At 42.4% G+C, this 25,994-nt stretch overlaps 1 protein-coding gene across 1 annotated transcript in view; it reads right to left on the bottom strand.

Annotated features, from left to right (window-relative positions):
• Positions 1–25,994, bottom strand: part of ATP8B1 (ATPase phospholipid transporting 8B1) — a 128,440-nt gene that overhangs the window by 18,132 nt on the left and 84,314 nt on the right. The window contains exons 7-18 of the mRNA XM_047767064.1: positions 24,662–24,734; positions 24,458–24,528; positions 21,754–21,836; positions 21,474–21,632; positions 21,216–21,304; positions 18,502–18,692; positions 14,968–15,176; positions 12,954–12,997; positions 12,135–12,291; positions 4,395–4,583; positions 2,689–2,801; positions 687–851 (exon numbers count right to left, since the gene is read on the bottom strand). Coding sequence (XP_047623020.1) covers positions 687–851; positions 2,689–2,801; positions 4,395–4,583; positions 12,135–12,291; positions 12,954–12,997; positions 14,968–15,176; positions 18,502–18,692; positions 21,216–21,304; positions 21,474–21,632; positions 21,754–21,836; positions 24,458–24,528; positions 24,662–24,734 — 1,543 coding nt within the window. The remainder of the gene's footprint in view (positions 1–686; positions 852–2,688; positions 2,802–4,394; positions 4,584–12,134; positions 12,292–12,953; positions 12,998–14,967; positions 15,177–18,501; positions 18,693–21,215; positions 21,305–21,473; positions 21,633–21,753; positions 21,837–24,457; positions 24,529–24,661; positions 24,735–25,994) is intronic.

Here is a 25,994-nt window from a genome sequence, read left to right as displayed (position 1 = left end):
AGCCAAACACTTTTTTTCTTCATTTGCCAAGACAAAAAATATAAGTACAAATCAAGAACATTAAAAATATACTTTCATTGTGTGTATACTACTCTACACAAACGCAAACCAAGTTCTCCTGGTAAAGGTCAATACCGGCTATCTGTTGAACATTTCTCTTTAAACTCCACAGGCAATACATGTTAAACTTTGAAAAATCTCTTTACCAATGGTATATTTTTCTTATTTCAAGATTTTAGGAAATGTAAATCATTTCAGTAATTCTCACAATGTAGTAAGTATGTGGTGGTTTATTAATGTGTAAAAATTACAATAAGTGATATGAAAATAACAGAATCACAATCTCCTAATATTTTCTGTCTTTGGTTTCTCATAATGGCAACTTCTATTTTGCTTGCCGAACAAAAGAAATTCAGCTGACCTGTACCAATTTCAAATATGGAAGTAAGAATTATCTTTCAAGCACAAGATCAAAAATATAATAAAACCTGGAATTTTCTTGTGGTGCAGCGGGCTAAGGATCTGGCATTCTCACTGCAACAGCTTGGGTTGCTGCTGAGGCCCGAGTTCAGCCCCGGCCAAGGAACTTCCATGGACCGCAGGTGTAGCCAAAAAAAAGTAATAAAAATAAAATCTCCAATTCTGTTTGGAATATCAAGGAAACTGTTATGAAGGTTAAAACTCACAATTAAGTCTTTTTCAATCTCCTCATATACTTTGTCCAGAGCTTCATCCCGGTTGCTTGAGGCTATACTGGCAGCCATAAACTTTTTATTCCATTCTTCAAATTCTTTTTCTTCAATTTCTTTATAGCAAAGGCACAGGGTTCTAAGAGTCTCACTTGCAAAGATCTGTTTTATTTAAAAGACAATCCATCCACCCAAAGAATAGTTAATTTATGTAATTCAAGATTTATGAAATCTTACTTTGAAGTAGTTCAATAAGAGAATTTACAAAGAAATAGTGGGAGATGGATTCTGTACACATACATTCCATACAAGAGATTAAACAAATACTTTGTTTATCTAAATATTCTCAAGACCCTAGGGCTATATTTATAGTTCCCAGATTATTAACGGGAAAAGAAAACCTTCCCTCTAAATCAAGTCATGAAAATGAAACACAAGCAAACAAAACCCTTTTTCCCTTGATGACTAAAAAAATAACAGACCAAGGAAGCTACCCTGGGGTATAATGATGTTGTAAACCAGACACGACAACCTTATAATTTGTTCCCACAAACTGTTACAAGTCCAATCAACTATGACCTCGCAACCAAGGATTATTCCCTTGAACCAATTCGGAACTCCATGAGCCACTGTTAAAGCTGGGATAAAACATTTTGATGAAAAAAGAGTCTCTGGAGAATGTAATCATGGTGAACAAATTGAAGCCATTTAAATACAAACCAGTAAAAATGTTTTGTTACTTCACAGCCACAGCTGGTCTAACCAAAATGACAGAACTGACTGCTCAACTGAGGGTGAGTGAACTGCTTTCAAAGATTCTTTGGCAGGTTCTGCAGGTGTTTGATTAGACTGCCATTGTTCATATCCTCATGAGAAATTATCCATTACAGCTGCTTCAGCAACACATACAACCTTTAGATGTGATCCCTCTTAGTAAACAACATATTTGAAAGGCTTCTTTCTGAAGACGCTTTGGCCCCCAAACTCAGACCCTTCAAGGGAAGGGAAAAAGGAACCGTTTATTAAGCACCTACTAAGTGCTGGGGACTCTGCAAGATGCTTTCCTTTGCACCAACATTCTGTGGTAGGAATTATCCCTTTCTTCTTTCACAGAGGTAATTAATGATTCATCTGAGACATCAACCATTCCCCCCTCCCCAGGGCACAAAACAAGTAATGAGGCAGAACTAGGACACCCTCCATACTTCGTGGCCATCATTACATAAAAGCAAAATGATATGAGTTTGGGATACAATTCTAAAAGAGAAGTTTCTAGAAGGATTCTGAATAACTGCCATATCAAATGGCCAAGTACATAGTCCTCTAAATAGCAACTTTGAAGTGTGATGAAGACCAAACGGATGCTCTAACAAGGATATCAGAACTCAGATATCCAGTGCATTGCTTTGTTATGCTCTAACACTTATGAATGCCTTCTTCGCTGTACATTAAAATGTTGGTGGAATTCTTGGAGACCACACAAATATTGAGACAACAGCACAGATGGTTGTGTAGCTCTGCTCAAGGTCCCTGGAAGAGAGACCAGTCTCTCTCCTGCATCAGTCCTGAAGATCCTGCTAACCTGATGCTGAGAAAAGGCATCAAAGTTGTTTCCTAGGAAGTCAAGGACAGAACCAGAACCAGCCTGCCATGTTCCCATTTTGGTGCTCTTGCCACTCAACTACACCAAAGGTCAACAGTTAACATGAAGCTTTCACTCCAGCTTAAGAGAGAGTACCAGAAAACAAGTTTGAATTTGTGGCATAAAGAGTGGAAGTATGGGAGTTCCTGCATGGCTCAGTGGTTAAGGAACCCGACTAGTATCCATGAGGATGTGGGTTCATCCCTAGCCTTGCTCAGTGGGTTAAGGATCTGGCATGGCTGTGGCTATGGTGTAGGCTAGCAGCTGCAGCTCTGATTTGACCCCTAGCCTGGAAACTTCCATAAGCCACAGGTATGGCCCCAAAAAGACAAAAAAAAAAGTGGAAGTAAGACTTACATCCAGAGCATCCTGCGTCTCTTGTTTTGTAGGATTCATTCGATGTAACCGTTCATAAATTACAGTGTCAGCACCTTTGCAATAAAGCTTGATATTGCCTTCTGGGGTTCTTACTAGTAACAAGGGAAGGAAAAGCAAATAATAAAGTTAATGTTTCATTTATTAAAAAACTATATTTATAAAGTTAAGTTGAAGTATTGTAGTGGTAATAAACTCATTAGTTTAAAGTCATCAGTGTACCTAGAAAAATGTTGCACTCAACAAAGTTGGTAAACCACTAACCACATAGAATGTAAGAGTGAAATAAACATGAAAAGATGCCTTTAGTCAGCTCAGATTTCCATATCCTTCCTTATTCCTTTGGCAAATATTTACTGACCTCCTACTATGTGCCAGGCCCTAGACTAGTTTCTTCCATAGAGCCTTCTCTGTCCATGCTGGCCAATAGGAATCTTTCTTACATATAAACTCATAACAGTACTCCTTTAATACTCAGACCATAGCATGACTCCTTGTGACCATTTTCTTGGCTTTTTTTTTTTTGCCTTTTTTAGGGCCACACCTGTGGCATATGGAGGTTCTCAGGCTAGGGGTGCAATCAGAGCTGTAGCAAACCTTGTAGACATCTCTTAACCAAATGATCAGAGCTAATGTGACCAACAGTCATGTGCCTTCTGATGCTAGGAAACACCCATAACCCATCTGTGTACTCTTCCTGTCAACAGTGGGTAATCTAATCATAAGGGAACATCGAACAAACCCAAATTGAGGGACTTTCTACAAAATAACAGGCTTGTTCTTTTCAAAAATGTTAATGTATGAAAACAGGTTGTGAAACTCTTGTAGGTGAAAGGAGGCCAGAATTATAATCCCTGAATGCCATGTGGAAACTTGGGTTGGATCCTGAACCAGAAAGAAAATTCCTGGCAAAATTGAAAAATATTCTGTAGATTAGATAATGTAATGTTAAGTTTTCTGATTCTGATCATGGTACTATGTATATAGGAGAATGTCCCTGATCTTAGAAAATACCTACTTAAGTATTTAGGGGAAAGGGCCATTAGATCTGCAACCAACTCTCAAATGGTTCAGAAAACAAGAACCTATAAATAATAACAACAAAGAATTTGTGACCAGTGCTAGTGACTGGTAGATATGGAAAAAAATATAGATCTTTAAAGCATTCTTGTGGTTTTTCTGTAAGTTTGAAATTATAAACTGAAAATATTTCAATGACAGGAAGTGACCGTGGTCTCCACTTGGCAGCCTGCTGTACTGTGCCTGGACTGGAGGTATGATTCGGATTCATGAGCATAGCCTGACTTTCCCCACGCCTCCTCTCCTGCTATACCCTCCCTCCCCTGATGTCCCTCCAGCATCCAGCAGAAGGACTGGACCCACAAAATAAAAGCACATGTTGTGGGTCAGTGGCCCACGGAGCTGTCACTCCAGATTCGGCAGCTGGCAGCCCCCGTCACTGAAAAACACCAACAGCTGCGAGGCTCATATCTATGGCGGTTATCCCTTGAGTGGTGGACACTGTGTAGGATGAAGGGAGAAAACACTAGTTTCAACAAGCCTGCAGAAACCCTCCAAGAGCCAAGGGGTCCCCTCATTGTCTGTTTCATCCTGGTGTCGCTAACTAACACGTGCAAAAGGCAGCATCTCACCACGAGACTCACAGATGTACTCTGAGAGACACTTACCAATTATAGACATTCGCTTCCGGTCACTGTTGAAGTCTAAAATGGCCAGAACATTGTAGGTCCTCTCGGTGCCCAACTCGCTGATGGTGATCGTGTTCTGGGTCCTGGCGAGGAAGGCAAAGCCGAAGTTCCTGGCGGCGTTTACCAGAGCGCCTTCATCAGGAGAGGCTGCCTGGTAATTGAGCTGACCTATCAAAGGAGGCAGAAGAGAAAAACCAGAAAAGCTGAGCTCACCACCAAGTGCTCACCAGCATGGTTCATGTGGGGGATGAGGATGTATAGTTGTCCCTTGGTATCTGTGGTGGGATTGTTCCAGGAGCCCCACGGATGCCAAATTCCGTGGATGCTTGAATCTCTTCTGTGACAGCAGACTACAGAGAATATATTCAACCGCGGCAGCCACAGATGGCCAACCATACTGCAGAGCCCACAAAACCCCCAAGAAAACCAGCCATAGTTTCTTAAGGAGTGTGCCAACGTTAACTTTAAATTGTTTAAATGGGAGTTCCCTTCATGGCTCAGAAGTTAATGAACCCAACTAGTATCCATGAGGACGCAGGTTCAATCTCTGGCCTCACTCAGTGGGTTAAGGATCTGGCATTGCCCTGAGCTGTGGTGTAGGTTGCAAACTTGGCTCAGATCCCAAGTTGCTGTGGCTGTGGTGTAGGCCAGTGGCTACAGCTTCAACTGGACTCCTAGCCTGGGAACTTCCATATGCTGTGGATACGGCCCTAAAAAATACACACACACACACCCAAAAAAGGAGAGAATGAAATTGTTTAAACTTCAGGAGTTCCCGCTGTGGCTCAATGGGATCAGCAGCATTTTGGAAGTGCTGAGACGCAGGTTCTATCCCCAACCAGGAAGAGTGGGTAAAGGATCTGGTGCTGCAGCTGCAATTTAGGTCACAACTGTAGCTTGAAACTAATCCCTGGCCCGGAAACTCCATATGTCACTGGGTGGCCAAAAATGAAAAAAATAAATAACTAAAATAAATTGTTTAACATTTTATTTCTAATTATAAACAATAATATAAACTAGAAGTTAAAAAAAGAACTGGCCAAAAAAAAAAAAAACAAAACAAAAAAAACAAAAAACTGGCCAAGGGGGGGAAAAAAAAATCTCATAATCCAGAGGAAATGTAACACTACTGACATTTTGTTATAATTTCTTCCAATTCTTTGGGAAATGCCTATTTCTGTAATAGTTTCTATCATGCTAAATATATAGTTACATCCTGATTATTTTAACTGTATTTTGAGCATGTTATCACAGCTTTAAAAATTCTTTCTATACACTATTTACTAATGAATGTAACTTGTGAATGTAACATGTGACTGTTTTCCTATTACAGGCATTTAGTTCCTTCCTAAATGTTTTGTACTCTCAAAAGTTAACATGGTAGGAGTTCCGTTTTGGACCAGCAGGTTAAGGATCTGGTGTTATCACTGCAGTGGCTTGGGTCACTGCTGTGATGTGGATTTGATCCCCTGGCCCGGGAATTTCTAAATGCTGCAGGCACAGCCAAAAAAAAAAAAGGGAAGAAATAAGAAAAGTAGCATTGTAATAATCATTTTGTATGTGTATAAAAGTTTTTCTGTTTTCTTTCTTTTTTTGTCTTTTTGCCTTTTCTAGGGCCACTCCTGTGGCATATGGAGGTTCCCAGGTGGAGGGGTCTAGTGGCAGCTGTAGCCGCCGGTCTACACCACAGACACAGCAATGCGGGATCCGAGCCGCGTCTGTGACCTACACCACAGCTCACGGCAATGCCGAATCCTTAACCCACTGAACAAAGCAAGGGATCGAACCCGCAACCTCATGGTTCCTAATCGGATTCGTTAGCCAGAGCCACAACGGGAACTCCTGTCTCTGTTTTCTAAGGATAGCTTCCTAGTAGTGAAAATACTCAGCTAAAGAATGCTGATAATTTTTAAGCCTGTTGGCACATATATCACTCACTTATTTTCTAAAAGGGTTGTACCAGGTTATTTTCCTTCTAGAAGAATGTGCCTATTACGTCATTTTAGATATATTCTCATAACTTAAAAAAAAATCTCAAAATTTATCAATCTGTTCAATATCTTGATGTTTAAAAGTTAAATAATGGGAAACTGCCTTTTTTTTACAACTACTTTGCAACAACAGGAGTAAATCTCACCATTTCTTTCTAGTGAAAGAAGCCAGACACCGAGTAAAAACTACATGATTCCAGTTACTACGGAGCACAAAATAGACAACGCGAACCCATACTATCAAAGTCAGGGCCGTTGTAATAGTTACCCCTGGAGGGGCAATGGCTGGAAGGGAACATCTGGGGAACTGATAATGTTCTGTTGTAAAAAAATCTGGGTGCTCATGACAAGGGAATATTCAGTTTGTGAAAATTCATTGAGCTATGTGTTTGTCTCTGTACAGAAGCTATACATCTATAAAAAATATTTTTAAAAAGCTCTGCCCATCCAAGATTTTCTATTTTTCCACTCTTAGTTCTTTTGCCTCAAAGTCGAATGAAAACTATTTCAATGGTCAAATGAATTTTCACAGGAAAAGGCATTTTGTTTCCTACCAGGTTTGCCCAGGATGCAAGCCATGGATGGATGGGCAGCTCTCCACGCAGCCATCCAGGAGAAAGGGGAAGATGCCCCAGGGTGAACACCAGTTGGTAGTGCCAAACGCCCTTCCCTACCCTCTTCTCTCCACATACATGCCCAGATGGTTCACCCTAAGTATTAACTCACTCCCAGTTAGTAATTAAAGGTGACACTCAGTTGGTCTCTATTTGTTCACCCAGAAAGTCATACACCAGAAGTTACACATGTGCCCTCTAAATCCAGCCCTTCTACAAATATACACACATGCCAGAGGGTAAAATATTTAACCAGAGCTAAACAAGTAGCAGTGAGAACACAGTCCCCTCCTTTAGCAAGTATCCCTGGCAGGGATATATTGCATCATACTGAAGGCAAAATTATTTCCAATGGAAAAAAAGGATCAAAACAATAAAAGGTGATAAAGTTCCCATGAGTAAGACAATCATATCTGGAGCAAACACTGATACTTTTATCATAAAGAGAAAATCCTTCCATTTTGTTCTAGCAAGGGAATCAGAACTGCAGGCTAATAGAGACAGGTGGAACTTCAGGGACCTGGTTCAAACTCCAAACTTCTGTTTGCAGGAGGAAACCAGGACTAAAAATTAACCCCCTGAAACCTTTTATGAATGAAACTATCCGCCACATGCTCAGATGCAACCAAAGATACCTTCTTTTCTTTTAAGACTCACTTGTGGGCATTCCTGTCATGGTGCAGTGGTTAACGAATCCCACTAGGAACCATGAAGTCGAGAGTTCGATCCCTGGCCTTGCTCAGTGGGTTAAGGATCCGGTGCTGCCATGAGCTGTGCTGTAGGTCACAGACGCGGCTCAGATCCTGCGTTGCTGTGGCTGTGGTGTAGGCCGGTGGCTACAGCTCCGATTAGACCCCTAGCCTGGGAACCTCCATATACCTCAGGAGTGGCCCTAGAAAAGGCAGAAAGACAAAAAAAAAAAAAAAAAAAGACTCACTTCTGGATCGAGGAATTGACACAAATTCAAAAGATGCTCAAGGAGTTCCCATTGTGGCTCAGTGGTTAAGAACCCTACTAGTATCCATGAGGACACAGGTTTGATCCCTGGACTCACTAAGGATCTGGTATTACTGCAAGCTGCAGTGTAGGTCACAGATGAGGCTCAGATACGGCATTGCTGTGGCTATGACGTAGGCCAGCTCCAACTCCGATTTGACCCCTAACTTGGGAACTTCCATATGCTGTGGGTATGGCCCTAAAAAGACCAGGAAAAAAGAAAAAAAAAAAAGAAGATGCTCAAACAACAAACCCCGCCTCTCATTATCCTGATTCCATAGCTTCCTCTGACTGATCATCATTCAGTCACCTCTCAGACTGAATACCACCCACATTTGTCTCTTCCCAAAGACCCCATGCTCATCCAGGTTCTCAGTTTCCTCACTGACCTCCAGAGTGTCTCTGCTTCAAACTCCTAGAACACAGCTCTCTAATCATAATCTCAAGATGCATGCCAACTGAAGGCCTTCAGGTGAAGGAAACGCCTCCAAGCCTCTCATGCTCTGTTCTTGCATGGCCTCTGCAGGAGGCGGGCGTGTGGCTCCCTTCCTGTGTACACATATACTTTCTCCCAGTTATTCAAGCAAACTCTAATCGAGGTTACTGCTGGGAAGGGATTTTACAGATATAATCAAGGTCCAAATTGGTTGATGTTAAGATAATTATCTGGGTGTTTCCAACCGAATTGGGTAAGTCCTCAAACGGGATGGGGCTCTTCCAGGGGAGAGAGGCTTGAAGCATGGAAGGGGTTTGATGGAAGGGAGTTTCTCCACTGCCAACTTTGAAGATGGAGAGAACCATGTGGCCAGGAAGGAGGGAGGCCTGGGGGAGCAGAGAGAGGCCCCAGTTGAGAGTCAGCAAGGAAATGGAGACTGCAGTCCTACAACCATAGAGAACTGAATCCTACTATAAGATTGGAAGAGGTTGCTGATCTCCAGATGACAACGTGGCCCGGTCTTGACTTCAGGGAGATCCTTAGCCTTAAAGTCATGCCATGTCTAGACTTCTAACCTAAAGAAATGAGAGTGAATGAAGGGGTGATTTAAGTTACTGAGTTGTGGTGAGCCACCGCAGAGCAATAGAAAACTAACACCACTTCCACATGTAGTCTCCATGTGTCTCTAAATGTACTCAACACTTGGGCCATACAAACTGTCTGTTGAACATATAAGAACGGATTCTCTCCCCTGTCTTTTGTTTTTGTTTTGTTTTTTAAAGCATAGTTGAAGGAGTTCCTGCTGTGGTGCAGTGGGTTAAGAATCTGACTGCAGTGGCTCAGGTCGCTGCAGAGCCACGGGTTCAGTTCTCCAGCCCAGTGCAGTGGGTTAAAGGGTCTGGTGTTGCTGGTGTTGCAGCTTGGATTCAACTCCTGGTCCAGGAACTTCCAATATGCTGCAGATGTAGCTATTAAATAAATAAAAATAAATAAATAAATATTTAAAATTTAAAAATCCCGTCATGGCTGATCAGTAATGAACCTGACTAGTATCCATAAGGATGTGGGTTTGATCCCTGGCCCTGCTCATTGGGTTAAGGATCAACATTGCCACGAGCTGTGGTGTAGGTGACAGACGCAGTTTGGATCCCATGTTGTTGTGGCTGTGACGTGGGCCAGCTGCTGCAGCTCTGATTCGACTCCTGGCCTGGGAACCTCCATATGCCACAGGTGTGGCCCTAAAAAGACAATAAAATAAAATAAAATAAAACAGTTGATTTACAATGTTGTACCAATTTCTGCTGTATAGCTAAATGACTCAGTTATGCATATATATATATCTCAGGAGACTAGATATAGTTCCCTGTGCTATACAATAGAACCTTGTTGTGTTCCCCTCTTTTGTTGATGTTATACACAATAAAAGATGAATCAATCTCCCTTATTCTTATAAAAGAGGGAAAATGAAATTGCAAGTGCAGAGACACATTAACATGGCAGAGTGGAAGGACTCAGCTAAAATAAGGGTTCTTGTTTGTGTGTGCATGTGTTTTATGGCTGTACCCACCAGCATATGGAAGTTCCCAGGCTAGGGACTGAATCCAAGCCACAGCTCCAGCAACACTGGATCCTTTAACCCACTGCTTGGGGCTGGGGATTGAACTTATACCTCCACAGTGACCAGAGCCATTGCAGTTGGATACTTAACCCACTGCACAACAGCAGGATCTCCTAAAATGAGTTTCAACCTGCTGTCTGAGCTCCGCCAGGTCTTTGTACTTACTTTCTGGGTTATCCCAAAGGTCCTTTCCTGTGGACCCTTTCAAGGTGCTTTTATGTATCGAAGCCAAAATCAATTTCTCTTTTAATCTCTTGCATCTAGAAATCCAACTTGCCTCCATTTCCAATGTGTAAATCAATTGCCTAGCACATGCTACGTGGGGAAAGATTCCTTGGGATGTACAATTCTGCCTTGGTGGACAGTGAAACCAAGCGCTGCACGATGTTAGGCCGATGGGACTGTGAACTCCCGTCTTCCTCCTGCAACCTTGAAGAAGCTACTGCCCAGACAGAAGACCGTGGTCTGTACCATGTGTGATGGCAGGAACCAAAACTGGGATGGCCCTGCTGTAGCACACAGGCTCTTCCCATCAAATCCCAACGGGGAAAGAAGAAATAGAGACTGTAAGAGGAATACACACTTGCCTAAGTTGGCAGGTTAGCTTTCAAAATAACACCACACACTCGAAAATAAAGTATAATAACTTCACAAACGAGTCAAAAACTAAGAGAACCAAGTTGCTTAAAAATATCATATTTGCTCCTTATCTTACAAGTAAAATGTGCTTGGCTAGTCAAACAGGCTTTGAACTTTGACCTCTGCTTTGGTTATTCGTGAGCTGGTCTTATCCTTTCTATCTTCCCCCATTTGGCCTGCTAATAGCTCCTTCCAGGTATCTACCCCCATTTGAATTCTGCTGTTATCTTGGCTTTATTGCCCTATTAGAGTCATCCTTGCAGGAAGAATTTCTCTGAAACTGGCAAGAGATCACAGATAGCATCTATGCATTTAGCTTTTATGCCTATTTCTCCTCTGAAGACTTCATCCCCTACATATGAAACCTCAGGACTGGAAAACAGAGAAGGACATTCTTATGCTGGGCTGATGAAAGTGGAGAATGCACATGCCAAAAGGGCACCTTTTGCTCTTTCCAGAATGCACATGTGTATATAATTTATTATTGGGTTCATATGTGAAAAAAATACCTAGCTTTCACTGATATGGGACAAACTTGCTGTAACAAAGCTGGCACCAGCCACCTTTAAGAATTTTACCAAGGAACCTACAAGTCAGCTTTGCTGGTTCTCATGCAACTGCACATGAATTATGCCCCTTCAAATGAAAAAGGCCCCTGAAGGAGGCCTAGGCATTGGCTGCTATTATTTCAAAGCCCAAACATATGTGAATCTAGGAAATAAGTTCTCTCTGAAATTATTTTGTAGTAAAGATTGTCCCAGTTTATTTATTTTATTTTATTTTATTTTATTTGTCTTTTTGCCTTTTCTAGGGCTGCTCCTGCAGCGTATGGAGGTTCCCAGGCTAGGGGTCGAATTGGAGCTGTTGCTGCTGGCCTACACCACAACCATAGCAAGACGGGATCTGAGCTGCATCTGCAACCTACACCAGAGCTCACAGCAACGCCGGATCCTTAACCCACTGAGCAAGGCCAGGGATGGAACCCACAACCTCACAGTTCCTAGTCAGATTCGTTAACCACTGCGCCGTGACAGGAACTCTGATTGTCCCAGTTTAAAGTCCACTTATGATTCAGAAAAGGTTTGACTCTTCACTCTCCATAAATGTTAAGCACTCAGTGGGGAGATTTTGATTCTTATAGTGCAAGAGTCAGTTATTTCTTATTACTGATATCTAATATGATTTCATTTCCAAAGTGATAAACATGGCTGGAGCAAGAACTGCAAAGGAGGTACAGATTTTCAGAGGCCAGGAGGCCATTTGATGGTTTGCTGGCCTGTATACCATCTAGTGGGAGGGCCCATAGATATTCATTGCTCGAGTGGAGATTCATCAAGTTTGTCCCAAGCACAAGTCCCAAGCATGAGTTCCCCATAAACTAAAACAACTGGTCTCCAATGTTCAAGATGCGAGAGCAACACTCACTGTCGAACCTGTCCACCATGACCGTGTGGCACACCGCCAGCAGGAAGAAGAACTGTCGCACTTCCGGCTCCTTCCCCGACTGGATTTGCTCAATGAGATAATGGTCGTAAAATGCAAGCTTCCCGTCGGCATACATGTTCCAGCTGAAATCCACTTGCTGGAGGACGTAGAGGAGGAAAAGAAAGTTTGACTGGAAACAAACAGCTTGGGCTTCACCGATGACAGGAGCTTGTCTCTGAAGCCCTGGCTCCCTGCAGACATCACCTTAGGATTTTAACACATTCTAAAGTAACAGGAGACTCACAGCTGTCTTAACAAGAAAAAACACCCTGTTGTGAGTTGAATCATGTCCTTCCAAAAAGATAATATCACAGTCCTAACCCCTGGTGCCTGGGAATAGGACCCGATAGGGAAGTCAGGTCTTGGTGGATGTGATCAAGTTCGGATGAGGTTACACTGGACTAGGGTGGGCCCTAACCCAATGCCTGGCATCTTTATAAAAGGGGAGGAACCTGGACAGTCACACAGGGAGGTGGCCATGTGATGACAGAGGCCGACTTCCGTGTGTTGCACTTGCAAGCCGAGGAATGCCGAGGATTGCAGGCAACCTCAGCAGCTAGGAAGAGGCAACAAAAGATGCAAATTCAGCCCGAGAGCCTCCAGAAGGGGCGAAGCCTGGTTGATGCTTTCATTGCAAGCTTCCAGCCTCCAGAGCCGTGGAGAAATACACTGCTGTTGTTTTAAGCCACCCATTCTGTGGTGTTTTGTACAGCCCAGGGAACTCATACACGTCTCAATCTCGTGAGCAGAAGGACTCACCTCTATTTTGCTATGATTGTGCTGAGAAGCATCCCGATGGTCTCCTGAGGAAAAAACAACACAAAACACAGCTCAGTCTATGGGCCTCGTAGCCTGTTTCTGGACAGCCCTCGACTATGGTTTTTCACATTTTTCAAGAGTTGCGAAAAAAACCGTAACAAAGAAGACTATTTGATACAGACCATATGTGGCCTGCAAAGACTAAAATATTTCTGAGCTGTTTACAGAAAAATTTGCTGGCTTTTGGTCTAGAGCTTCAAATACTGGTGAATCGGGTCCCTCTTTGAGGCAACTGCTGGGGCTAGAATCGTGTCTTTAAGCTGCTTTGCCTCCCCCAACTCAGGAGGAACCGCCACCACATGCAGAACCCCTTTCCTGAGCCCTCAGTGTCCCCGTTTCCACGCTGATGTGAGTACCACTCTTAGCATAGTTTCCTCCAAGTGGAAAGCATATAATGTTCTTACAGCTTTGAAAATAATTGTATTGTCTTTATTTAAAAGTTAGAGCACCCTATGTGAATACAGCATTAGCCTTAACATTTTTACAAGTATACAGCACATTTCAGAATGTTAGAATGGAAATCAATTTTTAAAAATAATTGTAGTGAGGGAGTTCCCTGGTGGCCTAGTGGTTAAGGATCCAGAGTTGTCACTACTGTGGCTCAGGTTTGACCCCTATATATACACACACACACATATCTACACACACATATGTGTATATATATGTGTATTTTACTACTATTATATACACATATGTATATATATATGTGTATTTTACTACTATTATATGTGTGTGTGTGTATAGTCACAGTGAAATACACATAATATAAAATCTACCATCTTAAACCTTTCTTTTTTTTTTTTTTTTGCTTGTTAGGGCCATACCCGCAGCATATGAAAATTCCCAGGCTAGGGTCGAATCGGAGCTATAGTTGCTGGCCTACAACACAGCTACATGGGATCCAAGCCACGTCTACAACCTATACCACAGCTCACGGCAACACTAAATCCCCAACCCACTGAGCGAGGCCAGGGATTGAATCCACATCCTCGTGGATACTAGTCAGATTCATTTCCGCTGCACCACAATGGGAACTCCCAACCATTTTTAAAAATTGAAGTATCATTGGTTTACAGTGTTGCGTTTGTTTCAGGTATACGGCAAAGTGATTTCTGTTATACATATACACATGTATATATTCATATATATATCTATATATATATATATACACATATGTATATATTCTTTTTTACATTCTTTTCCATTATAAATTCTTACAGGATATTAAATATAGTTCCCTGTGCTATAGAATAGATCCTTGTTCTCTAGAACAGTTCAGTGGCATTAAGTACATTCACTGTCATGCAGCCATTCTCACCAACCCTCCGTGGCTCTTTCCATCTGTTAAAATCGAAAGTCTGTACCTACTGAACAGCAACTCCCCATTCTCCTGTCCCCACAGCCCCTAGTGACCACCATTCTACTTTCTGTCTCTATGAACCCGACTCCTCTAAGCACCTCACGTAAGTGGAATCACACCATATGTGTCCCTTTGTCTCTGGCTTATTTCATGTAGTAGAACATCCTCAAGGTTCATCCACGTTGTAGCAGGTGTCAGAATCTCTTTCATTTTTAAGACAGAATAAGATCCCACTTTCCCCGTCCATTCATCCACTGATGGACCCTTAGGTTACTTCTACACCTTAGCACTTAGAAATAATGTTGCTAGGAACATGTGTATGTCAATATCGCTTTGAGTCCCTGCTTTTGATTCTCTGGGGTGTGTAGTTAGGAAGGAATTGCTGCCTCACACGACAGTTTCATTTTTTGAGGAATGTGTGTCTATTGCTGACTCCTGACCTCGCCACACACACAATCCCAATGCCACCAGTGGTGTTTGCTTCCAAAGCATCACCAGAATGAGCACCAGTGCTCTGCTGTGGGAGGGGAGCAACTTGGCAAAGGCAGCCTGCAGCCACACATGCCCAGGGATGGAGTAACAGCTTCCGCTCACCATAAATTTGCCCGTTGATGCAGCACTTTTTAAAGGTCATGATGTTCTGTGTGAGTGTCCCCGTCTTATCCGAGAAGACGTAATGGATCTGCCCGAGCTGTTCATTCAGCGTGGTGGTTCTCGCCTTGGCCGGCGTGTCTTTCTCAGGATAGTACATCTGCAGGTCCCAGTTGATGAAGTAACTCTGTCCAAGACGAATCACTTCCACGCTAGGAAGACAAGAGATAACTTTTGATGGGGTTCTCAGATATGGGTGGCAGCCAGTGGATTTTGTCCTCACTTGGCATCAGGAACGAGCTGCTTGCATACAAAGAGACAAGGTCTGCAGTGACCTGTGTGCCCAGCTTCTGGGTTCTCCTGGCTAAACACTTTCTCCAGCTTCATGGTCAAAGCAGCCTCTCAATGTCATTTCCTAGTCACTCCTGAGCACATCCGGTCATGGACATGGCACCCCCATGTTCAGAACACACAGCCCTGCAAGTGACATGGTAACACTGCAGGGGGCATCGTACGCTGTAGCAATTCCTACTCTTTTCTCTCATTGCCCATTGCACCCAGGGACAACTGGAATGGCACGTTCACCTCTGTCCCCAATTATAGGGCAAAGGGAGTGAGAGTCTACTAGGTCACACACCCCTGTGTGCTCTCAAGAGAGCAACGGGTTTTTGGCAAATAACCCCTAAATTGTGACATCACACTGTGAAAAAGCAAAGATTTTTGCCTAAAATCTTTTTTTTAAAACCATTTTAGAATTGAAGTATAGTTAATTCACAATGTTGCGTTAGTTTCAGGTGTACAGCAAAGTGATTCAGTTATACACTATACACATATATATTCTTTTTCAGATTCTTTTCCATGGTAAGTTATCACAAGATATTAAATGTAGTTTTCTGTGCTATATAGTAGGTCCTGGTGTACAGTCCTAAATTTGTGTAAGTTTATAGAATGTCCAAAAAACGATATTCTGAAAGGATCATTTCCATTTTCAAACTGTAACTGATTAAATATAACTCAGAAGGAAGGTGCTTACACATCCAGCAACTGTTCAGTGGGTAAAGGACGTCTTTATTTTATTTTATTTTGCCTTTTCCAGGGCAGCTCCCGCGGCATACAGAGGTGCCCTGGCTAGGGGTCTAACAGGAGCTGTAGCTGCTGGCCTATGCCAGGGCCACAGCAACACAGGATCTGAGCCACGTCTGTGACCTACACCACAGCTCACAGCTACACTGGATCCCTAACCCACTGGGCAAGGCCAGGGATCGAACCCGAAACCTCATGGTCTAGTTGGATTCGTTAACCACTGAGCCACAACGGGAACTCTGGATGTCTTTATAATAAGCTAAAAAGACGGAAAAATAACTCCCTTCTTCTCTCCTCAAGTGTTTTCTGAGTGCCTACTATGTGCCAGACACCAGCCTAGGTACAGGGGCCACATCAGTAAACAAAACAGACCAAATCCCTGCTCTCAAGGAGTTTACCTTCTAATGGAGATGGACAAAGAAATAAACCAGTAACTATACAGTATATCAAGGGGTGAAAATTCTCTGCAGAAAATCAAAGCAGGATAAGGGGAGATGGAGATGGACAGGCAGAGGAAGTGATGTTTAAGAATGGAGAGGGTCAGGAAAAGCCAGGGTGATAAGATGATGTTTGAGTGGAGACCCGAAGGACAAGAAAGAGCAACTCTGTAGATATGGAGGGGAAAGGAGGTTATAGGCACTGGTGAGACCAAGCGCCAAAGTCCTGGGGCAGGTACTGGTACAGCTGAGGAGTTCAAGGCTAGAGATAGGGGAGCCCAGGAAGTGGGTGGAGGTGCTGGACGTTATGGATGGATGTGGAAGGCAGAGCATCAACTCACACCAGGCCTTGAGGGGGATAGTGTGGCTTCAATGAATCCATTCTGGATGAGATGGAAAGCTACTGTGGGGTTAAAAACAAAGCAGAGATATGCTTTAAAAGGAAATTTACTTCTAGCGTTCCCGTAGTGGCGCGGCAAAAATGAATCCAACTAGGAACCATGAGGTTGAGGGTTCGATCCTTGGCCTCGCTCAGTGGGTTCAGGATCCGGCGTTGCTGTGAGCTGTGGTGTAGGGCAGAGAAACAGCTTGGATTTGGTATTGTTGTGGCTGTGGTGTAGGCCAGCAGCTGTAGCTCTGTTTCAACCCCTAGCCTGGGAACCTCCGTGTGCCGCAGGTATGGCCCTAAAATGACAAAAAGGCAAAAATAAAATAAAATAGAATAAAATAAGATAAAATAAAAGGAAATTTACTTCCAATAGAAACAAAAAAATGATGAGTCACATGACATGACATTTTAAAAACCAAAACTACATATACAGTTTATTTTCTAACATATACTTATAGATACAGACAAAATAACCTGTACATTGCCCCTAATGTAAAAGTCATCTCAGTGTTTAGTTTGTTTTCTTTTTTTTTAAAGTAACTACAAACATATGTCCCCCCTCGGGCTTTACTTTTTGTTTTTGTTTTTTGCTTTTTAGGGCTGAACCCATGGCATATGGAGGTCCCCAGGCTAGGCGTCAAATTGGAGCTGCAGCTGTCAGCCTGTGCCACAGCCACAGCAACACACAATCCAAGGCAACACCAGATTCTTAACCCACTGAGCGAGGTCAGGGATTGAACCTGCATCTTTATGGATATTAGTCGGGTTTGTTACCGCTGAACCACAATGGAAACTCCCCTTTGCTTCATGTTAAAAGAATAACAGTGCTTACATGTAATAAAATTAAAAATAAAACAAATACACATGTAATAAAATTAAAATAAAATAAATGCTTCTAATTACAGGTGTGCATGTGGTCCTGTGTGCCTCTGGGCTGTTACTTATTGGAACTAAGAGCAGGTTCTGGCTGCTGGGTGTATTTCAAGGCACAATTTCTCTCCCAGTGGCCTAAAGTTAAATTGACCAGGGACAGTGAACTTCGATAATTAAAAAAGAGAAGAAGTAAAAAGGCAAGAAGTAATCTCAAAACAAGGTGAGGACCATTTGTCAAGATACAACCCAGAATCTTTTATTGCAGTTGGGGTTGAGATGAGAAACAGAACATTTGGAGAGGCTGAGGGTGGGTAGGGAGAGTGGTATTCCTATTAGAAGGTAGCAATCAGGAAACCCAGAGGGTTTTGCAACCAATAGGTGCAGCAGGTGGTAATAAGAAAGAGAGAAGAGAGGAAGACACCTGAAAAGGGAAACAACTAAACGTTCATTCAGCTCTTTCTGATGCTTGGGCTTTGGAGTCCAATGAGAAGGAATCTTGCCAAGAGAATGATCTCTGAACCATGGGAATAGAGTTTGATCTCTGAACCCTCGTAGCCTTATCTGTACAGAGGGCCAGATACAAGGTGCTGTGCCTGGTACAGAGCAGACACGCCAATCTTCATTTCCTTTCTGTGTATTACCCTCAATTCTGAACTGAAAGCTATGTTCTTACTTACTCCTTAGGACCTTTGAAACAAGCATTGCTAGACTTCAAGGTGCTAGGTTGGGAAGAGCCCAGAGAGAAGATAGTCTTACCTGACATAGAGAGAGATGGGCACCAGGGTGTTTAGAACAATGATGTAGCCCCAGAAATTCAGGAATCCACGGTAGGAGGGTGTAGCGTCTTCTCCATCATAAAGGTACCAAGAAAAATTGCCAACTTGAGCTTCCCAGTAAGCATGGCCGATGGCAAGACCCGCAGAAAGCAAGATAAGAACAACAAATATCTAAAAGACATGCAACAGTTAAACTTATTTTCAAGATGGATTGCCGACCCCATGCATTTTTATAGACGCTAATTTACCTTAGTACATTTTTATGATAATTGAGGAGTCTGTAAAGACAACACACTTAAACTATAAGCAGTGCCATAAGGGTGCTTTAAAACTCTATTTCTATGGTTGATTGATATATCTTCCACATATAAGGTGAGGTTTTGTTCTTCTATCTTTCAGACAAAAAGGTGGTGTTTCACATTCAAATCGTTATATATTCTCATATTATTGGACATTCTCTCAATTACTTTTCTTTTGAACAATAATATACTATTTGAGGAAGACACCTTACTTTAGCATGAAACCATTTCAAAGATGCTAAATTGGCATACTTGTGAAAAATGTTTGATGGAAATGATTCTTTTTTTTAAACAGGCAAGGAAATTTCATCTAGATTTGGGTGCTTATTCCTGAAGATTTAATGATCATTTAAAGTGTGAGATTCTTTAAGGAGCAATATAGAAAGTATTCTATTGTGGAAATTGAGTATCTACTTAGGGGATGGATAAAAACGTCAAGAGCCCTATTTGGGTATTTGTGGGGAGGAATAAAACTTCGGGGAGCAAATTTAAATTTCTGGACACGGATGCCAAAAGTTCTATATTTCAAAAGAACTTGGCACAAAGGAAAGATGATGAGCTTCTTCCTTGTGAGAGCTCTAGCCATAACCAAGACAATGACATGAGAAAGGCACCAAATAAGTTCAAATGACGTTTTCATGAAATATGAGAACAGGGACAAAAGAGATGGTTCTTCAATTCATGCATTACTGTTCCATAATTTTGAAAATGTATATGCAATTAAAGTATTGTAGAAGTCCCTAGAAGTTTATGTATTCAAACTCAATCAGATTGATCAACATGGTGGAGTAGAAGGACGTGGAACCCCCTTCCCCTCATGAATAAGCTAAATTAAATATTTGAAAAAAGAATTCTCTTTGGCAAATTAGAGGACTGCCTAATATTTAGGGCTACCTGATGTGCAGAAGAGTTAACACAGCAGGCCTGAGACCACTATCCTCAGAAGGTCTGCTTGCAAGGTTGGGTGTTGGCTGGCACCAGGGAACACAGATTTTAGAAGGTTTTCCTGATTCCTTATTTCTTATTCTCTGATAAGAATGGCTCACTGTGCCTAACCATTTGCATAAAACAATATAGTGTACGCTGCCCACCTGTGTTCCTTTAGGGAGTCTGGAATTGTGGTACTTGGTAGGCAGACATTGCCTACAAGACCAGACCCTGATAAAACCCAGGTGCTGAGTCTTTAATGAGCTTCCCTGGTACAGTCAACAAATTGTCACTTGGGGGTGAGTGGCAGATTAAGGGTGTCTTGTGTCTGTGACCCACTGGGAGAGGACTCTTGGAAGCTCGTGCCTGGTTTTCTCCAAACTTTGCCCCATGAGCTTTCGTCCTTTGTGTATTTTGCTTTGCAATAACTTACAGTAAGTCCTAATGGTGAGGACAACTATACACTGAATTCTGTGAGTCCTTCTAGTGAATCATCAAAACTGGGGGTGGTCTTGGGGACACCTTATACCTAACTTGTCCTATACTTGGACTTATTTTTTTTTCTCTTTTTTTGTTGTTGTTGTTGTTGTTGCTGCTATTTCTTGGGCCGCTCCCGCGGCATATGGAGGTTCCCAGGCTAGGGGTTGAATTGGAGCTGTAGCCACTGGCCTACACCAGAGCTACAGCAACGCGGGATCCGAGCCGCGTCTGCAACCTACACCACAGCTCACGGCAACGCCGGATCGTTAACCCACTGAGCGAGGGCAGGGACCGAACCCGCAACCTCATGGTTCCTAGTCGGATTCGTTAACCACTGCACCACGACGGGAACTCCTATACTTGGACTTATATAGTATGTGTTGATGAAAAAAAAAAGGTTTGCTTTTTTTTTTTTTGTCTTTTGTCTTTAGAGCCGTACCTGTGGCATATGGAGGTTCCCAGGCTAGGGGGTCTAATTGGAGCTGTAGCTGCTGGCCTACACCACAGCCACAGCAATGCCAGATCCCAGCCGAGTCTGCAATCTACACCACAGCTCATGGCAATGCCGGATCCTTAACCCACTGAGTGAGGCCAGGGATGGAACCCGCAACCTCATGGTTCCTAGTCAGATTTGCTTCTGCTGTGCCTTGATGGGAACTCCAAGGTTTGCTATTAAGAGAACTATTCCCATGGGAAACTAAAAGCAGTAAAATCAATCCTACATTGACTCAGGAGCCCAATTCCCCTAACTGACAGATCCCTCCACTCATTGGTTACCACTGAAATGTACATTCCTAGGGAGATTCTCCTATTAGAAATGTAGTATTTCTGAGAAAAGGTGAGAAAACCTCTTCTCCTCCCCATCCAAGCTTGGAGCACCTTCTGAATTTTTCTACTTGGCCTACAGAGCTAAGATCCTCTGCATTAGAAAAACATACAACAAAACTGGGTCAGAGGACAGCAATCTACCAAGATAGAAAATAAATACCGTATAAACCATGTAGTTCATCAAGTAATCAATTTTAGTTCTTTTAAATCTGGTTTTCCCACTATTCTTCATTATTTTAGTGTCAGCACCTAAAAACAGAAAATTGAATAGGATTGACGATTCTGCAAATCAATTCACTGGCATGTCCAGAAAATGACACTTTCTTTGGTTTCAACGGACAAAGGACAGAAAATCAATTTATGCCTTTAAATCTTTAATGAGCCTATAGATCAATCTCCCAGGGGACTCTGAAAGTACCTGCAAAAATGACCAATCCATGGCAGAAATCAGTGTTTCTGATTACACAGCCACGTAACAAAATTTTATCTGCATCCAAAGGAAAACTTGTCTTTCTCCAAAATAGTGTTCCTGTAAACTTATCTAGTCGGTTATTTGGTTCTTCACATTCGATAAAACCTTTTAAAAAAAGATATGATTTGTGTAAGTACTCACATATGAAAGGTGTTCTGGTTTGAACTAATAGGGTCTGAATCAAGCAACCACAATTGAAAGGAAAATAAGACATGTTTGCACAAACCATCAAATGTTGCCAACGAGTTTTCATTTTGGAGATATTGGTGTGTGGCTTCCAGTGCCATTTTGAACTTTAAATTGGTTTCTCTAAAGGGAGAGGAAAAAAAAAAAAAAAAAAGAATGAAGTGAACAAATTTCAGTGTTCGAAAAGGAATACGAGGAAAATTGTACAAAATAACATTAGGCAAACCCGGAAGTGAAAGCGAAATAGTTCCTTTTTTTTTTTTTTCTATTTTCAAACTCTCTGTTCACCTTGGAACTTCAGGTTTGGATGAAGTTATCCCCTGAACTAGAGGAAGAGCTCTTGACCTGGGAAATGTTGGCCTCTCTGTTGTTCGTGAGCCATCTGAGTAGGACAGAGGCACCCGGGGGCTTCCTATCTCCCTTCTTATAAACTTAATTCTTACCATCAGCCTGGACAATCAAATTTCTGTTTAAAAACTTAGCTTCTATCACATTTAATCACATTAAGATAATTCTACAAATCATATATGTTACAGAAAAGGTCAAGACTCGACAACGTACTATTTTCTACAGTGAATAATTTAATCTTGGTCTTTGTTAAAAAAAACAATTGCTCAACTTTATTTGTTTTTTATTTTTTGGCAGGGGCATGGAATGGCTCCAGGTGAGATCTCAGTTCCCAGCTCAAGGACTGAATCTGGGCTATAGCAGTGAAAGTGCTAAATCCTAACCACTAGACCATCAGGGAACTCCCAATTCTATGTCTTTAGATGATAATTATCTAAGAAAGGAGATACATGGCATAGACCGCCACAGTGGAAGGCAAAATACATGCAAGCACTCGCAGGGCCAGGCTGGGCACATGTGCTCTGGAGAGCAAGCCTGCTGACCTATGATCAAGAACTTTTTACAAGCTCCATAAATACCAAGTGGGGATTTACACGTATTAAGAAGGTGATCAGTGGTTTTCAACTTTCCATTCTATGTGCTCTGACAGGGCATGCTAGGATTGTATATCTTTGTAAAAATTTAGTATCTCTCATTTCATGGGGGAATAATAGCTGTTTTTAGTCAAGATTAAGCAATCCACCAACTGATTTTCAGAGCAGGTGATCTCAGCTCCATAGAAAGAAGCTTATGCACACCTAGGATGTGAGGAAAGGGGTTTACTTGGGAGTGGGAAATGCAGACACCAGCCTTGAACGTGAGCACAGGGAAGCAGCACTCCAACTCTGCCACCCACTGTGTGACCTTGGGCAGGAGACCTCACCTTCTGGTGCCTCAGTTTCCTCATGGGGAACGTGGAGGAAATACTAACACTCACCTCAAATACCCTATGATCTCACTTGCATGTGAACTCTAAAATACAACACAAATCAACATAGCTATGAAATAAAAACAGACTCATAGATATGGAGAACAGACGTATGATTGCCATGGGGGAGGCAGGGTGGGGCCGGGAAAGATTGGTAGTTTGGGATTAGCAAAAGCAAACTAGTATATACAGGATGGCTAAAAAACAGGGTCCTACTGTACAGCACAGAAAAGTATATTCAGTACCCTGTGATAAACCATAATGGAAAAGACAAAGAATATATAAATGTATGACTGAGTCCCTTTGCAGTACTGCAGAAATTAATCAACACTGTAAATCAACTATGCTTCACTAAAATTACAAATAAAACGAAATTTTTAAAAATTTGGAGAAAAAGTAACACTCATCTGATAGTGGTGCTAAGAAGATTAAATGAGCTACCGTGTAAAGCTAATGCAACCTAGTGGGCACTCCACAAATGGACTGAAAACTGGTCAAAATGGTCAAAATGGAACTTTATCCTCTTTCAAGTGGGAGCAAATAATCAAAACGAACAAAGGGAGAATTCAAAATTGCCCCTTGGCACAGACTTTAAAAATCTGCTCTTTTTTTCCTGAAATAGATACTAAGTCATTTGTCTGAGTCTGGACACTGCTCAGCAGCTTACAAAGGGCTCAGGGGTACATTCTGTCATCAGTCCTTTTACTTTCCCTTCAAGGTGGGGTTTGGCACTTTCAAATATGGAGATTGAATGAGACAAAGAGAGGCTGGTCTACTAGGGAATCAGATCATTGTTGCTCCTACTTGGTACTAACTAGAGAATAAGACAAAGACCAAGCGAGGCTGGTCTCCTACAGAGAGGCTGCTGGACAGCCAGCAGGGGGTAGAGGCAAGGCCAGATCTCGGGGCTTCTTGTCCAAGTGCACAGCTTTCTTTTTTTTTCCTTTTTGGCTGCACCCATGGCATGTGGAAGATCCCAGGCCAGGAATTGAGCCCTCGACACAGCAGCGACTTGAATCACTGCAGTGATACCACCGATCCTTAACCCCTTGTGCCACAAGGGAACTCCCAAGTGAACAGCTGTCTTTTTTTTTTTTTTTTTGGCTTTTTAGGGCCACACCGAGGCATATGGAACTTCCCAGGCTAGGGGTCAAATCAGAGATACAATTACCAGCCTATCCTACAGCCACAGCAACACCAGATTGGAGCCTCGCCTGCGACCTACACCACAGCTCACAGCTCACAGCAATGCCAGATCCTTATTAACCCACTGAGCAAGGCCAGGGTTTGAACCCACATCCTCATGGTTCCTAGTTGGGTTTGTTAACCACTGAGCCACGAAGGGAGCTCCTCAAGTGAACAGCTTTCAATGTAATGAATGTGCCCTCCATGGTCAGCTTTCGAACAGGCCCTCCTAAGACCCACTTACCCATCCAGTTCAGCCGTTTCCACGTAGCAGAGGCTGTTAGGTTCAGAGCTGGACAGCAGCAGGATGTCAGCCTGTTTGAAAGGAAACACACCAATGACCCAGACACTCCGCCCCCCCCCACCCCCGCCGCCCCCACCAAGGCAGAACCGAGCACCAGGTCAGATGGGAGGACAAGGAAGGAGACAGCACAGCTTGTCCACTTACTGGGATGAAATCATTTTTTTTCAGACGAATGACATCTCCGACTTGAATCTCTTTCCACTTGGCAATTTTGAATCTGAATATTAAAAAGAATGAGAGTTCAGTGGCTTTTAAAAACTTACTGGCATGGGGTTGGGAATTATTCTGTCTTCAGCCAAAGATTCTGGGAAAACATGTACATCACAGGGAAAAGGTCTTCTAGAAGTTCAGGCATTTGATGACTCAGGGGTCATGGGGATTGTATCCTCCTCCGGGGGCAGTAACAGTGGAAGTGCTGACTTTGATGTGTCCTTCCCATTCTACGTCGTGCAACCAAGGGTCAATGGGGGCTCCTCAAGTGTGTGAGGGGACCCATGCCGCCCCTTGTTTCTGCTCAGGTCCTATGCTCCCAGCTTCCTCCCTCCTCTCCTCTCAGCCATCACCCACTGGGTGCTCATCCCGAGATAGGGGGATTATGGCGCCAGCTTGGGCCTCTTGAAAGCCTCATGGAGCTTTAGTCCTTGGCTCTTCTCCGTGGCTTAAAGTTGTTATCTTTTTAAGGGTGGTATATCACTTTTACAACAAATCTCATAGGGATATTGATCAAATAAAAAGATGGTTCCCTTCAGTATTAAATTCTACTGGAAACTCCCACTTAAATGTCTAATAATTCAACACTTTATAGAGTCCTGTTCTAAAATGTTAGAGTTAGAATTCCTGCTGTAGTACAACAGGATTGCTGGAGCCCTGGGATGCAGGTTTGATCCCCCAACTGGCACAGTGGGTTAAGGATCAGCCATTTCTGGAGCTGAGGTAGGTTGAAATTGTGGCTTGGATCTGATCCCTGGCCCAGGAATTCCATACACCACGGGGAAGCCAAAAAAAAAAAAAAGTACTGATATTTAAAAAGCAAAACAAAACAAAAAACATTTTTAAAAAACTTTTAAAGTATAAGCAGACCTCAGAGATATTGCAGGTTTGGTTCCAGACCATTGCAATAAAGTGAATATTGCAATAAAGTGAGTCACATGAATTTTTTGGTTTCTCAGTGCATATAAAAGTTAAGTTTGCTGTTTACTATACTGTAGTCTATTAAGTGTGAAATAGCACTACGTTAAAATCAAAGCACCTTATTTAAAAAATACCTTATTGCTAAAAACGCCGTCACTGTCATTTGAGCCTTCAGTGAGTTGTAATCTTTTTGCAACAGTAAGGACAAAGACCACCAATCAGAAATCACCATAACAAAAAAATTAGTTGGAATTATCTCAAAAATTACCAAAACGTGACAGAGAGACACAAAACCGCAAGCAAATGCTGTTAAAAATATGGTGCTTTGTTTGATACAGGGTTGCCC

Source organism: Phacochoerus africanus, chromosome 2 (assembly GCF_016906955.1).
Source record: "Phacochoerus africanus isolate WHEZ1 chromosome 2, ROS_Pafr_v1, whole genome shotgun sequence".
NCBI classification, from domain to species: Eukaryota; Metazoa; Chordata; class Mammalia; order Artiodactyla; family Suidae; genus Phacochoerus; species Phacochoerus africanus.
This window is presented reverse-complemented; position numbering and strand designations above follow the sequence as displayed.